The 15,000-nt window shown below is 40.4% G+C and overlaps 1 protein-coding gene across 3 annotated transcripts in view; it reads left to right on the forward strand.

The window, feature by feature from the left end:
* The window catches only part of LOC137969680 (caskin-2-like), a 37,526-nt gene extending 24,020 nt beyond the window's left edge, over window positions 1-13,506 (forward strand). For 2 of the 3 annotated variants that reach the window (XM_068816011.1, XM_068816012.1), the window contains exons 15-22: window positions 680-729; window positions 1,683-1,799; window positions 3,392-3,493; window positions 5,200-6,226; window positions 8,629-8,892; window positions 10,519-10,599; window positions 11,588-11,675; window positions 12,358-13,506. In XM_068816011.1, the coding sequence (XP_068672112.1) occupies window positions 680-729; window positions 1,683-1,799; window positions 3,392-3,493; window positions 5,200-6,226; window positions 8,629-8,892; window positions 10,519-10,599; window positions 11,588-11,675; window positions 12,358-12,436 (1,808 nt within the window). In that variant the 3' untranslated portion in view covers window positions 12,437-13,506. The remainder of the gene's footprint in view (window positions 1-679; window positions 730-1,682; window positions 1,800-3,391; window positions 3,494-5,199; window positions 6,227-8,628; window positions 8,893-10,518; window positions 10,600-11,587; window positions 11,676-12,357) is intronic. The other variant, XM_068816013.1, reaches the window with a different exon arrangement.
* Window positions 13,507-15,000: the final 1,494 nt, after the last annotated feature.

Raw genomic sequence — 15,000 nt, forward strand, 5'->3', positions numbered from 1 at the left:
AACCAAAACCAATTGTGGCTCGCGCGTGCACTTTTTCCCGCGCTTTGTGACGGCTACGTGTAATTACTTCGAGTTTTGATTGGTTTACTGGATGGTCTCCGTCCTTTTTGATTGGCCAAAGTAATTACTTTGGTTTTGGTTTTACGACACTCATTCGAAAACCGCTCTAAGATGAACTAAATTATAATATCACAAGAAAATGAAACGAAAGAAACGAATATTACTTTCGATGCCCTACACGATGTTCCTGTAAAATCTAGCAACTTTTGTACCAGGCTAGTTGTAATATCGTAGCTTCAGTTAGTTAGTAGGACATCATCAAGTCACCGTCTTAGGGATTTTTCGGTCGGCCGTAACAGCGTTTTATTCCCTCTTGTTGCAAAGCAGGAAGGAAACGATTTCATATTTTTTGGTTGTTAATTCTTAGCATCCGAACCAGGAAAGGACTTGCACTTTGGTGAAAGGATCAACGCGGAACAATTTTTAGTGATCGAAAAAGGCTTTACTTATGCTTCCGGTGCATGGCATATTTAAGTGATTTATTTCGAAACCATTATCCTTTTTGGAGCACGAGAGCATTCAATGTAATGAAACCCGCTTTCTTTTTTTTTTTTTTTTTTTTTCATGCTGTGCTAAGCTTTACTATTATTCAGTGTAGACTGGTCATTTTATCCAACAGGTGGTGCGGGTGATCCCTTGGAATCTTCGGGCAGTTTCTCGGGTCTCAAGGTGAGATAAGGAAAAAATGCTGCCTAGCCACTCTTAGCTTTTTCACGCATGTTGAACTGATTGAAAATGGAGTAGGAAGCGGCAAAAGATCCCAGTCGGAGGTCAACCTTGGTGTGTTGACTGATGTACTTTCTTGGTGGAAGTTTAGAGGTCAAGTTTCAAGTGTTTTTGGTGTTGGGTGGTTTCGTTTTAAACGGGACATGATTTACTTATTATAGTCGGTGACCGTCATGTAAAACAAGAAACAGTTAATTAGAGAAACGAAGATTTTCTACAAGAAACGATTGTAGTTTTAATTGCTATAAAACGTGCTCAAATTCTAAATTCAATACCCTTTATACGTTCCGCAAATAGTGTTGAAGTAACTTCTTCGGCTGAAAGGAGATCTCTGTGAGAACTTAATTAAGTGGAAGAATCAGAATTTCACCTTATTTAGTTAAATTTAAGGACAAATTGAATCGCCATCTGATCGCAAAGAAATTTTCAGGATGTTTACTTGCCAACTCATGCGGTTTTGCGGTTTGGCAAGAAATGCCACTTTCCATATTTCAACCAAATTGATCTTTCAAAACACGAGCATTCCGTTCAGTGGTACATTCAGTATTCATCTGCAGTCGCAAACTAGCTTTTATTATTGGAAATGCCGGTAAGATTTTGAACTACATTGTAACCTTGATCATGCAGGAGCCCACAAATATTAACCCCTTGTCAGACTATTTCAGCTCTATTCGACATCCCCGTTTGCTTGATTCTTCGGCTGCGGGAGATGGTATGCACTTACTGTGCGATAAACAGTCCCCTTCCTTATGTGGCGATTTGTTGTTTACTAGTGAGTTTTTTTTACTGTTCGAAATTTGCAAACTTATGATTGTTTGCAACGTGACATCTTGATGTTCACAACTTGTGCGCGGTCTTCTTCAAATAGTCTGCTTATCCCTCTTCCTCTGTTGCAGATGCGAGACTACAACGCGCTGCATGACTGGTTGGAAAAATCCAAGCTTTCAATTTACATCGATAATTTTGTAAACGGTGGCTTTGATATGACCAGCATACTTGGAATCACCGCGGAGGTAAGGAGTTACGATTATCGTGATAGATTTCTTCCTCCCGCCCCCGCCTTTAAGTTATTATGTTTATGATCATCTATTTCTCGGTGCAGAAACTCGCCCCGGAACTGAATTTCAGACCATTTTTTTACTCAACGCCACACAGGGTATAGAAAATGAGAATCTAAACGGTAAGCTTTCTTTGTCCAATCCGAATACAGATTACCTCAAAGGAAGGCCTCCCGTGGAATAAGTTGCCCCGTGATTATAACACGATGATTTTTCTGTATTATTAAACAAATATCTGACCTATGGCATTCCCACACGGCAATCATCAAAAACGGTTACAGGGCATGATACTATTTCTTAGCTAAACTGACGATTTTTCGTGTTTTTAAAATCCAGTTTACAAGTAACTGCTAAGCCTTTGAGTCGAGAAGGTATCATTTTAAAGGGTAGGGATTGACAAATCGTAGAATTCAAGACTATGGCAAGACAAAGAACTGTTTTGCGATCTTTGCGATAATTATAATAACAATCCTTAGTATATACTAAAACAGTGGATAGCGTTGAACGCGCCGCGCTGATTGGCTATTCAAACTCCGGATATCCTATGCTATTCACCTCCGAACTGCTCGAGCGGAATTTGCACCCGAAAATGTTGTAATCTTTGCAGGAATAAATGAGTTAAAATCATCTTTTTGTGCTATATTAGCTGAAGTTGTTTAGTATATACTAAAACAATTAATCACCTCAGTGTCGGTGGCTTGTGTTTGATATTTACCCAGCCGCGAAGCCACCTCCACTTCGGTGAATTGTTGCTAATTATTACCAACTGTCTTTAACATTAGAAATACGATAGTATTACAGAAAAATAAATACTAGCGTAATGTGTAACACATCATAACATCACAACACAATTTAGAACTCTAAAACAAGAAACGATTTTAAAGCGTGTAATTACGTGTGACATATACAAGTGTGACGCAGGCAAAAAAATTCCAGACAGCTCAGATCGCGAGTCATATGCACAACCGCCGTCGGAACATGTTATGGACGCGGCATTTCCTATACTTAGCTGTTTACGTAGAACTCTTGCGAACGAAGGAAAGAGTTTTTTTTTTTGTCAAGTAATGAGTAACGAAGACACTCTTTGATTCCGTAGGATCTTTGCGACTGAACACGGCAATTTTTCACCCGAAAAACCAAGTGAATTATTTAGCCTGGGCATTTGAAGTAATCATTGTTACAAAAATGTGTAACAGGAGTAGCACATAAATCTATGGTAACTGTCCTGTTTCATTTGGTCAAACATCACTCCTGCTGACAGAACTCGGATTTTTTCAAGTTTCCCTGCGACTCACTGTTCAATCCGTTCTTTATTTTGATTTGACACCTCGCCTAAAAAAATGCTCATTACAGAGGTTAAGTTTCTTTGTGTCATGAATGACTCTTCCGGGCGAAACCGAGTTCTAAGGGCGTACTGTTCTTTTACGGCCCGCGGTTTTTCTAGTCCGATGCTACAATGGCGCGTTAGGCTTTTTGCTACAGCTATCTAAAGCAGGATATAATAACTGTCCGCGTAAACTTTTTTATGTTTGGTCTTCCTTGCTCAGGATTTGACAGCTATAAACGTGAATAAAACTGGACATAGGAAAAAGATATTGTCAGAATCAGCGAAGCTGGAAGAAACGACGCAATTTCCCGCTCAAAAACCGGTAAGTTGAGACAAGCCACGTGCGCAAGCCTTTTACCAATGGCAAAGTTCCTCCATCTCGTTAACCTGCGAGCAGAATTTCTTTAGATCTTCCAAGATAAGTCGGGAAGAGGAAGAAGACTCTGCCAGCCGCCTCGACATTTCGTATTGATTATGCGTTAAAAATTCAAATGTATTTGAGTGTCACGCACCCGTGACCAGCAACCGCAAAACCACGAAACGAAAACAAACAGTCCGGATATTTTCGAACAACTCTGGCAAACACTCGACAACCAAGGAATCATTTCCTTGGAAACTCAAGATAATTCATACTTTTAAATTGCCATTTCATTTTTTACTGAAAAATTTATAGGTTTTTGGTAGATCAGTGTCTGTAACCGACATGCGGAGGAAATACTCATGGGAATTTAGACAATTAAAAATTGCCACGCTGTTGTAAAGTTCAAGAAATGTTGGTGACACGTGGCGATTGATCATGCGCAAAAATAAAAAATAAACATGTTTGACAAGTCGAAACTGGACTGACTCATCAATTTCTTTAGATGAGTGGCAAATCAAAGAAAGGTGAGGCGCCTGGCAGAGTCTTCTTCCTCTTCCCGAGTTATCTAGGAAGATCGAAGGAGACTGATCGCAGGGTACCATCTCGTACATAAACCAATTGCAACCCAGTATTCCTTAACTCCGGAATGGCGCCAACGCTTGCAAACGCGTCGGCTCGCAAACTTTCTCACTGTCACTGTGGTTAATTTACGTTATCAACTCGTTTGATAAAACCAAATTTTTCACGGGTGTTCCACTAATAATAATAGTGATAATGGCAACTTTATTCATTCAATTCAATTTAAGGAAGGATACCAGAGGTTATCCCTATCGAGGGTATCCGCCCGAAGCCGATTTTGATGAGGGAGGAAAACCGAAGTACCCTGAGAAGAACCTTCGGGGTCAGATTGAGATCAACTTAAACTCAGCCCACATACGATTTCAAGGCGCGAGGCCAGGGTTGAACCCAGGTCGCGGAGGTGGGATGCGCAGTTGATAATCCCTAAGCCACCCTGACTTCACTGATGTGTCCCAGTTTCGATCCCCGGACTCAGCGTTACATATTTGGGATCAGTTTATTGGTTCTCTACTCACCCCCAAGAAGTTCCGTGCACTCCGGTTTTTCTCTCGCATCAGAAACCAATTTGATTTGTTCGGCATTAGTTTGATTTGATTAGCCCAGTTAGTACCTGGGGATATAATCTTCAGGCCTCGGTTGCTCGAAATGTGGATAACACTATCCACCGGATAAATCACTATCCAACAGATACAAACTACACTCTCGGACAAAATTTGTTGGAACAGTACACAGCTATACAGATCTGATGCTTTCGCGGTTCACTCTCCCCTCGCAATGTTGTTTTAACGCGAGTTTCTGAGCCCATTTGCCAAAACAACATTGTGGGAGGGCAAGGTATCGTAAAGTGTTTCAACGATTTTGTCCGAGCCTGCAGCAAAACCAATTGAGTTATCCAGTGGTTAGTGATTTATGCAGTGGATAACGTTATCCACCCTTCGAACAACTGGGGCCAGATGGGAATTCAAGGAGTTTGAAAAGAGCGAAGGGTAAAATTTGGAAAATAAACACTTCCCATTCAGACACTAACTAGATGAGTTATCTGATCTTCGCCACTACTTTTGTTCGTACTTTTTGTCCTAACTTTGTAGGTTGATATTATGACGTGGTTGCGTCTGATTGGTCTAGAACAATACATACCCGAGTTTCTGGACGGCGGATTCGATGATATGGATTTCGTTCAGGATATGACGCTAGAGGACTTAGTGACCATTGGAGTTACAAAACCCGGTCACCAGAGAAAAATATGGATGGCTGTTAACGCTCTAAAGCTAGGAGATGAGAATGGAAATTTGTTGGAGCAACAAACGGAAAATGTTCAGGAAGACGAATCGCAAGAAAGGAAAGGTTATTTGGAGACCAATTTGGACGGAGACGATTCTGGTGTTTCCACGGATGAGGTTGAACCTGAGAATGCGCGGACGGAGGACGGTGAAATGGATTTTCCACCGCCTCCTCCTTTTTTGATAGACAATGTTGGCCAAGAGCCATTTGTCGCGGACACTTTATCTAATGAATCCGAGATACCTGAACAATCCGCCGAACTAGTTTCTGGTAAAGAGGCTTCAGACGAACGAGTGGATCACAGTGGCACTCCGGTTTCTCAAGATCTTAAATGTGATGCGCCGTCAATGATTCAGCTTGAAACTTGCCCGCCCTCTGCAATGCAGGAGAAAAACAACATTCAAAAACAAGCAGACAATTCGTTAATAGTATATGAAATGGGCGCCAATTCATCTGCGGAAAGCGATGATGACGAGCCTCCCCCTCGTCCTCCGCCGCCAATGGCACCCATGGACATTTCATTACCCATACAGGACGATAATCGGGGTAATCATTCTAATGAGGCCATTGATTCTGTCAAGAATATGGTGCTAAGAGAAAGTGAGAGAACGCGACCCTTTTCTTTAGACTTCACTTCTCAGAGGCCCAACGTGTCGTCTAATCCCCCGCCAGTCAAACCTAAGAGCTTCAAGAAACGTCCTCCGCCTGTAGTCAAACCAAAACCCCGCAAAGCAGCTTCGTTGTCAGGGTCCGGAGACAGGAGCTTTTCTGATGAAAACTTCGGAGGGGACAAGTCACCAATATCGCCTCAGTCTCCGATTAATGTCGTAGACAGTAAGTACCTTTGTGTCCTAGTTAATTATAGATATTTCATGATCAAATAGTTGCTTGGCAACGAACGAAAAGGACAACTGAAAAACCAAAGTCAGAGGGACGAATCTCGAACTTTCGACCTCGTTCAATGCCAGTCAGATGTTCACGAGCTGCATGAGCGGTAGATCTGTACGCAGTGATTAACCTGTGCGGCTTTGATCTATTTGGCTTTTGTGAGCCGGTGTCTGGCTTGTGAAATGTATGAAAGAGCAGGTTAATGAGTATTTTGTATCTCAATATTTTGCTACTTGGATAAAGAAAGCAGGGCTGGCGAAGTGGTCAGGTCACTCGCCTCCCACCAATGTGGCCCGATTTCGATTCCTAGATTCGAGCTCGGCGCCCTATGTGGGTTTGATTTAGTTGGTTCTCTACTCTGTTCCGAGAGGTTTTTCCGGGGTACTCCGGTTTTCCATCCTCCACAAAAACCAGTGTTTGATTTGATTTGAGTTAACTTGAACTTATTTGATTTTTATTAAGTGTTAGTTATTATTATTATTATTATTATTATTATTATTATTATTATTTCGATCATCATAATGCTCCTGTTATTATTATTGTTAAAGATGCTAATTCGAGTAAGAATTGAACTGTATCTCTATTTATAGGGGTACACTCTTTTTTATATAGGCGTCTAATTTTGGGGCTGAGGCTGAAAGTTCTTGTTTTTTTCGTGATTTGAGCCTGAAAACGTTCTTAACATGTTCTCAAAGTCGTGTGGTATACTAAGTTCAACTTCAAACTGAGTTATTCTTCATTATATCTTGCAATAAGAAAATTACATTGTTGACGCATGTTTTTTCCCCGTTTTTTACTTTTCCTGTAAATGTCTATCGTGTCTGGAGTGAAATACTTCAAAAATTTTCCCTCATAGTGTATCCACACGTTTTAGCTGGCCTTTGATTTTTTGCCGAGGCAGTTGGATCCTGGTAACTAATGACGTCAACGAAGTCTATTCTGAATCGTCAGAACATTCACAGCCTCTGAAGGGTAACTATCGTTCGACATTTCTATAGACTTAAAAAAACTTCTATTCATACACTTTTGCATATTCCTTTCTAAAGAGATGCTAGCAAGTTACTCTTTGACGTCATTAGCTACCAGGGTCCAACTGGCTCGGCCAAAATTTTTTCAAGTTGTGTAAATCAATAGTCCACTAAAATGCGTGTATTGTGCACTTACCAATGCTCGGACTCTCCAAGATGTATAGTCCTGTGTCTTCACCATTACTCCACAACGACAAACATGCTCAACCCAACACATTTCTTTTCATTATTTGCGTTTGTATAATAAGTCAATTGATATCCATGTATAATAACCAAGACTAATCGTAGCTAACCTGACCCTAATTTTTCCTTAGGCTTAATTTAGGCTCCGAAAATGTTTCTTCAATTTACCTGAGTGGTAAAATTACCACCAATGTAACCTACAATGGTAAAAACGGATTTTACCTGCAACAGATACACTATGAGGGAAAAATTTTTGAAGTACTACACCCCAGACACTAGATATTTAAGCAAAAAGTTGAACAACGGGGGGAAAAATAAGTGTCACAAGGACTTCAATTGTCCGGTTAGACTACAGTTTTACAATAACAAAAACGTTCTTAACGTGATATGTTCTATGACCGCCGCGCGAACAAGGCGCCCATACCACGTGTTCTCCTGGCTGACACCTACGTGAAATATCAACGAACGAAACTCAGGCTCGTTGCTCACGAATTCTGACCGCATGATAGCATTTTATTGCGATAGCTGTACACGTGATGCTTCTTGTGAATGCGCCAACTTGAAACTTGAACTAATATAAAGGGATTTTTTCTCGTTCGAGCAATTTTCGCCAATTGCACTCTCCGCTAACTCGTTAGCCCAAAAATCCCTAAATTACTTCCCTTAGTGATAGTTAGACTTAGCGAGTCATTTTTTATTAATCCCCGGCGTTCTTTTTAGTGGAAGATTGGAAAGGAACACTCGTATTTTCTGTGCAACCTTTTCTCGTTTCATTTATCGTTGTGGTTAACCTCCAAATCCGGTTTTGGGCTGCCTATACTGTGGAATTTGTGTAGCAAACGTCATAAGAATCGCTTTTCTGGTTCTTTCCAATCTTCTGACACAACGCGATCCTTGTATTCTAAAGGATGGGCCAATGACTGGATAACTAACATGAAAGTCAAGGATTTAGTTTGCTTTTTGAGTATAGATTTCCTTCTAGCGAGCTTCACAGTCACGCTCTCGTATCGTATAATCTTCATTACCAATGCGATTCATTGCCTTGTAACTTATGTGTAGTGTTCGTCGGTTCACTTATCGTGCTTTTGGTGATCGGCTGAGTCACGTGTATTGCTTCTGTCATTCACGTGTCATTAGGGCGTGGCAGCACAGGTTCCAATCCCTTCTCTTCTGGGTCCAACGCCTCTTCACCCGGTGTTACGCGTATCAGCGGAAGCGAACGAGTATACTTGGGAACCAGTAACAGTAGTAGCAGCCAGAGCTCTGTTGAATCTGTTATCGAAGAGTTTGAGAAACGAAAAAGGAGTTTTGATAAATCAGACAGGAAGCTAAGTGCACCAGAGCTTGTTAATGCGCCTCAAACTGAGCCACGGAGATTGAGCCAAGGGGATGCGGCGAGAGGTAACCAGCGGTTCTTCGCCTGATTAAGAGTCAATGTGTGTTCATATATACTCTCCCTGGCGTCTTGCCAGCATCCTGCTTATGCTCATAGACACGCTTTATCCAAACAATAACATAATTATCAGTAACAGTAACAATAATAGTAACAATGTCACACACTTATTACTAACTTAAGTCGTTCCTAATTTACTAAAAACGAACAAAAGCATGTGAGAGATTGCAGCCTGTTGCGAAAAATTTCGCCACGCCGCAGGCTTTCCATTCTTAGTGAAGGGAGAGGGGCTTGGGAGAGGGTACGACGTTAGCCATGTGAGGCAAAGAGGAAAAACTGGGAAATAGCTTCCCATAATTTCGTTTATCGTAATATTAATATAAAATAACAAGCATTTCACCCATTCAGTCTCTTGCGTTGCACTGCCAATTTCTCCGAGCTAGCTAAACTATTTAACATTAACTTTTAAATGATTTAACCATATGTAATGTCATTCCATTTAATATCTCGAATGCCCTTTATTTTGTAATTAATTCATTGCTGTTTATGCCAGTGTTTTTTAAATTTGTTTTCAAATGTATAACGTACTTGACTTTTGTCAGGTATTTTCTTTTTGCGCTTTTTGTCCGTATCTTCCATTTGCTTGCTTGTTTTGTGACTCAGTGACGAACGAGATGTTTGTTTCGAGTGGTTCTTAGCACTGTTTGGATAGTCATTTCGTAAATTCTCTGATTTTGCATTGGTCCGGTGCCAAACTAGAAACGAGACCTAAAGCAAGTGGCTGTGCTCCAAGCAAGCAAGGCACTGGGTACTAATTGATTCGATTTGGCTCAAAAATGAAGGATCTACTTCTGTCAATAGACCATATTCGTATTCAGTATTGGACTGGACCTACACTTGTAGCTTACAGTGGAGGTAAATATATTAGAAAGTATTTGCATTTGAAAAGATTCCCTCGCATTTGCCTCCATTGCAAGCTAGTTCCAGTCCAACACCGAGAATACGAATATGGTCTACTAAACCGTCATTTTAAATTGTAAGATCACATTTCACAACTTTGACGTTTTCATTCTTTCCACCTTATTCGACTTCTGCAAATAAGTCGAAGAAAAACCAACTTTCTGTGTCGACGAACGGTGTTTCAAGTAAAAGAAAATAAAAAACACTGTCAATATTTGCCGTTGTGCGGAAACGGTATCCTTTGAACTTAGGATTCGGTCATTACACCTTGCAGATTTGTAGAGGCACCTGTAGAGCCATTGCTTTGCTCATGAAATGCTACTGTTTAGTCACTTTCTCTTTGACGTCGCCGTTGTAAATCTGAAGTTCCCTGAATATCCTTTTAAAAAGCCTTCGTGGCAGGGTTATTAAATTTGACTCCGATCTTACTGAAGGGAAGTCGGCGGGTTGAGGACTATTCAAAATCCTTCCAACGAGGAAAAGCATGGCTTGGGGGGTTGGTTGTTCCTCCAAGTATGCAAATCATTTAAATTATAGGTTTTCTGAAGTGAACTGTGTCTTTCCTTTTGAGACCGGTTTCAACTGAGATCAGATTATTGAAGAAATCCTTGGAACTTTCTCTAGCCCGGTTGATCTCCTTTTCATTTTGTCAATATCTTTTTCTTTTTCTACAGCTGAAGATAAATTAGATGAACAGATAAAGCAGATCCTAAGACCTGGCTCCGGAGAAGATCTAACGAGACCACTCTCCACAGGTATGATTATTTGAAATATGAACCCACGATCCCGCAAGTAGCATGCATACCAAGAGCTAAATCGGGAAAACAAAGGGGATCGGGCATACGCGCGAAACCCGCGGGACCTCTCGCCTTGCACTCTACTGCAGATACAAAATCTAGTCTTCATTGTATCAAAGTTTGCACTCGTTTACAGAGCTCAAAAGTACTTATCTGTTTCAGTTCAAGTTACACAAAATAAAGTCTTTTTAGACTTAGTAGGGAAATTAAGAATAGAAGTCCGGAGGAATGAAGGAGTCAATCCGGATCGTTTGTTTTTTCTTTCTCCTATAACATTGAATCCAGCTGTTCCAAAGGGGGTTTACGATAGTCCCGTAATCAAACAACAACCGAGGTTTTTTTTTTCTCCTGAACAACTGTAGGTTGCAATGAAAGGAAATCTAACCAAAGTCTTGTGGAAAATCTTCCTTGTATGATAGCTGATTAAACGTACCGCAATTAGAGTTTCCACTGGTGTGAATTATTTCATCGGGCTTTGAACAATTCGATCAACTACATAACGCGACAAGCTACTGAAAAATTGCCACTTTAATACGCATTAAAGTATAACTGAAATCTAACCGTTTCTGTCATCGGTGCTCAAACCTAAATTTTTTTCCTTGTTGAACCTCGAGCTATATAGAGCGTTTTTACTCACTTGATCATCAGCCATATTGGATTACTGAAACAAAAGGAAGTATTTGCATAAAAATAGAGTTCAATTCCCAGAGGATTAGTTTGGTACACCATCATGGTCGCAATTTCTTTGTTTGGGAACGGAAGACCTTAGTCAGCAATGAACAGAACCAGGTTGCTGACCAGCGGGTTTGCGTATTCCTGCAAGTGTGTGTACAAACTCGTGCCACATTTTCACTGTCGTGCCTGCATCCATTGACTATTGTATGCTGCATGTTTGCTTGAATGCAGTACTTCATCTTGTTTTGTTTGTTGTTTTATATCTTTAAAGAATCTCCTATATTGCCTCCCTTGGTTTCTCACTTTGACGAGGAAGGGAAGCCTAATGGCACAACTTCAGTCAAGACAGCTGAACAAGAGTATGTACCATATTTTATCGTCGGAGCACATAAAGAGGCGGTATCGTCAGTTGGTTATAGCGCGTGCCTTGAGATCCAGGGATCCCGGGACACGCAGACCGTCTCTCCAAACTTTTTGGGTGCCACATTTCTCTTTGTATCCTAAAAAGGAAGGGCTGTTAAGGCATCAAACTTAAGGAACCACTTCGCTTTTTGTTTCCCTTGAAAACCAGTTAAAATGCCAGTTTTTCAAATCAAGAGGATCGCAGTTTTCGGGACTTTCGAGAAACGAGCCCCAGACTCGTTCTGGCCTCTGGTTGAATCCCTGGTTCAATTTCTTGGCTGCACTTATAAATACAGAAATGTGTTTTAAACTTTATCAACTGGGTTGATATGGTAAAGAAATTTTAAAGCTGACGTTTCGAGCATTCGCGTTGACGAAGGACTAACCCTCGTCAGCTTTACAAATTTCTCTACGGTGGTCAATTTATGCAGATCAACTCAGTTGATGAACGCATTTCTGTTTTTCACTTTCCCACCGAAGCAGCGCCACAGTTTCCGTAGAAACTAGACCTCTTCATGAACTTGAAAATAGCCAACTGGTTTGCCCTTGGCCACTTGGTTTTTCTCTTCTTGGGCTGTTTTCGTTCAATCAAGTGTCCCAGCTAAATTGATACTGTCTTTTTCATATTTTCCCACGTAGTTTGACTGATGACCTTATGAAGGACATTAACAACATGCTGAGTGACTTTTCATCAGAGCTGGACTCCATGTTTGATTGAAGTAATTGGTTGTTTAGTTCTGGTGACAGTGACCGTAGATCCTAATGCTCAGGATTCCCGTTGCTACTGTTTAGGAGTTGACAAGCTGCGTTTTAGTTGGTCAATACACTCGTCTCATAACACGTTTTGCAAGGATTGTTTTTCTTTTCTTTTCGGTATTTATTTAAATTTGATAATTTGTGTTTAAATGTAAGGTTTCAAGAACATTTATACATTCATCTTGCGATGCATTTTGTAAATGGAAAGAGTTTTGTTTGTCTCAAGTGGACTTTATTCCATCTTTCTCAATCTACCACGCCACGCTTCATTAGCTTTCATTTGTCGAAACAAGATATTTGTAGCACTTATTTGTTTTAGTCCGTTGGTAAAATCGTTTAGGATTTCTTAATGTTTAATATCAATATACAGTCACACAAATATACAAGTTACAAGTTAGAAATTATACATTACACTAATGCATATTAAAGCTTAGAACAGGATTTGATTACGGTCTCACTGAATTCGCGCAGGAGGTTGCAAAATCTAGGTAGTAGACTTGACTGCCAGCTTGCAAAGCAAGCACTGACTAGTTTGTAACTATTCGGCTCGTTAAAAGGAGGTTTTTGAAATCGATTTGTCTCTGTTTTAGGAATTTTTCCTGACAGTATACTACAGAATTAGTGATGAGTGAAAACCATTTGACGAGAAATAGTTTGCATTACAATCGATTACCGATTGAAGACAAAATTGTTCATTCAAAAACAAAATGATCGGTCCTTCGCTATTCAGTGATATGCATCGCCTTCGTATACCTCGGCTTGTATAGATTAAAAATATATTGATGCGAAAATTTTAAATTTCTAGCCGGGAAACATAAAGAGGAAAAGTAACAAATTAATTGTTTTATGTACGCATAACTATCATTAAACTATGTATTCATAAACTTAAGTCCCGAATTCTGCTTCGTATGAAGAACTCAAAAAAGTATAATTTTTAAAATGAATTTCCAACTTATTGGATATTATGTATAAAGGTCTCATTACTATCAGCATTATTTTTCTGAAGAATAAAGACACACTTATGGTATTCCATAATTGAGAGTTGAGTACACGGTGTACAACTTTAGACTTCATGGTGGGGGGGACATTCCGTACCGTCTTTTCCCGAGAATTGAAAGCATTAAATTTGTAGATGTCTTTACTTTCACATCCGTTGTTCAAAGATACATTTGTAGTATTGCGTGATTCAGTGTTGAATACACGGAAAGCAAGGGGGAAATAGACAGCCGTGAAGGCTAGCAAGTCATAGGGGTACATCTTTAGACATCAGGGAGGGGAGGGGAGGGGAGGAAAAAGGCACATCGGGGAAATCTGGATTTAGATCTTAAAATCTGGATCTTCGGACTTTCCAATCGAACAAAATATCTGAAAACGGATTTTGTCGCGGATTTCCGTCACTAATTGGAATTCCATGTCAGGAAGGATTTCAATAAGTGTGATCCGCGGTAAAATCCGTTTTCAGATTTCGTGTTCGATTGGAAATCCGAAGATCTAGATTTTAAAATCCAAATCCAAATTTCCCAATCGAACGCACCCTATATGATGATTGTTGGTTCTCTTGACTGTGCCCGGGGTATCTGATCGAAAAAAACCCAATCGAACTCAATCGAACGATTGGTGTTCAATTGGGTTCGGCAATCGAACAAAATCGAACATCCATTTTGCTGTGAGTTCGATTTTCGAACCAATCGGATGCAATTTTTTTTGTATCTCTTGACGTCGGATACTGAATGGGAATAAAGTCAATGTCAACGACTGTTACTCATGTACTCCCGGGTGTACTGTGGGTGTTGAAAGGATGACTTAGATGATTATCTTCGATGTGACTGTAAACAGACAGAAATCGTACATTTCAGCCGGGTGAAAAGGGAAGGGGAAAGCTAGCAGTGATTTGACATTAAGACTGAATTTCCACGGACTACGTGGCTATCATGCATTGTGAAAATTGTCCTATCGAACAAGAGTTGGGTAATCGAACTTTCGTCTGACTTCGACTACCGATAGTTCGGCAATCGAACGTTCGATTATGTTCGATTGGCAAAATTTTATTGTGAGTTCGATTATGTTCGATTGAATTCGGCAATCGAACGAGTGGTGTTCGATTGTGTTCGATTACTGAACTGTTCGATTAGACTGAACCCCGGGACTATGGACCCGGTCGTACTAGCGGGTTTATTTGCTTTGCAGAGAAAAAGGTCGTCCCCAAAGCTTGGACGCGTGTAACCAAAAACCTTACAAATTTTTCTCAACGACTGTTACTCATGTACTCCCGGGTGTACTGTGGGTGTTGAAAGGATGACTTAGATGATTATCTTCGATGTGACTGTAAACAGACAGAAATCGTACATTTCAGCCGGGTGAAAAGGGAAGGGGAAAGCTAGCAGTGATTTGACATTAAGACTGAATTTCCACGGACTACGTGGCTATCATGCATTGTGAAAATTGTCCTATCGAACAAGAGTTGGGTAATCGAACTTTCGTCTGACTTCGACTACCGATAGTTCGGCAATCGAACGTTCGATTATG

This window comes from Montipora foliosa, chromosome 9 (assembly GCF_036669935.1).
Source record: "Montipora foliosa isolate CH-2021 chromosome 9, ASM3666993v2, whole genome shotgun sequence".
In the NCBI taxonomy this organism is placed as follows: Eukaryota; Metazoa; Cnidaria; class Anthozoa; order Scleractinia; family Acroporidae; genus Montipora; species Montipora foliosa.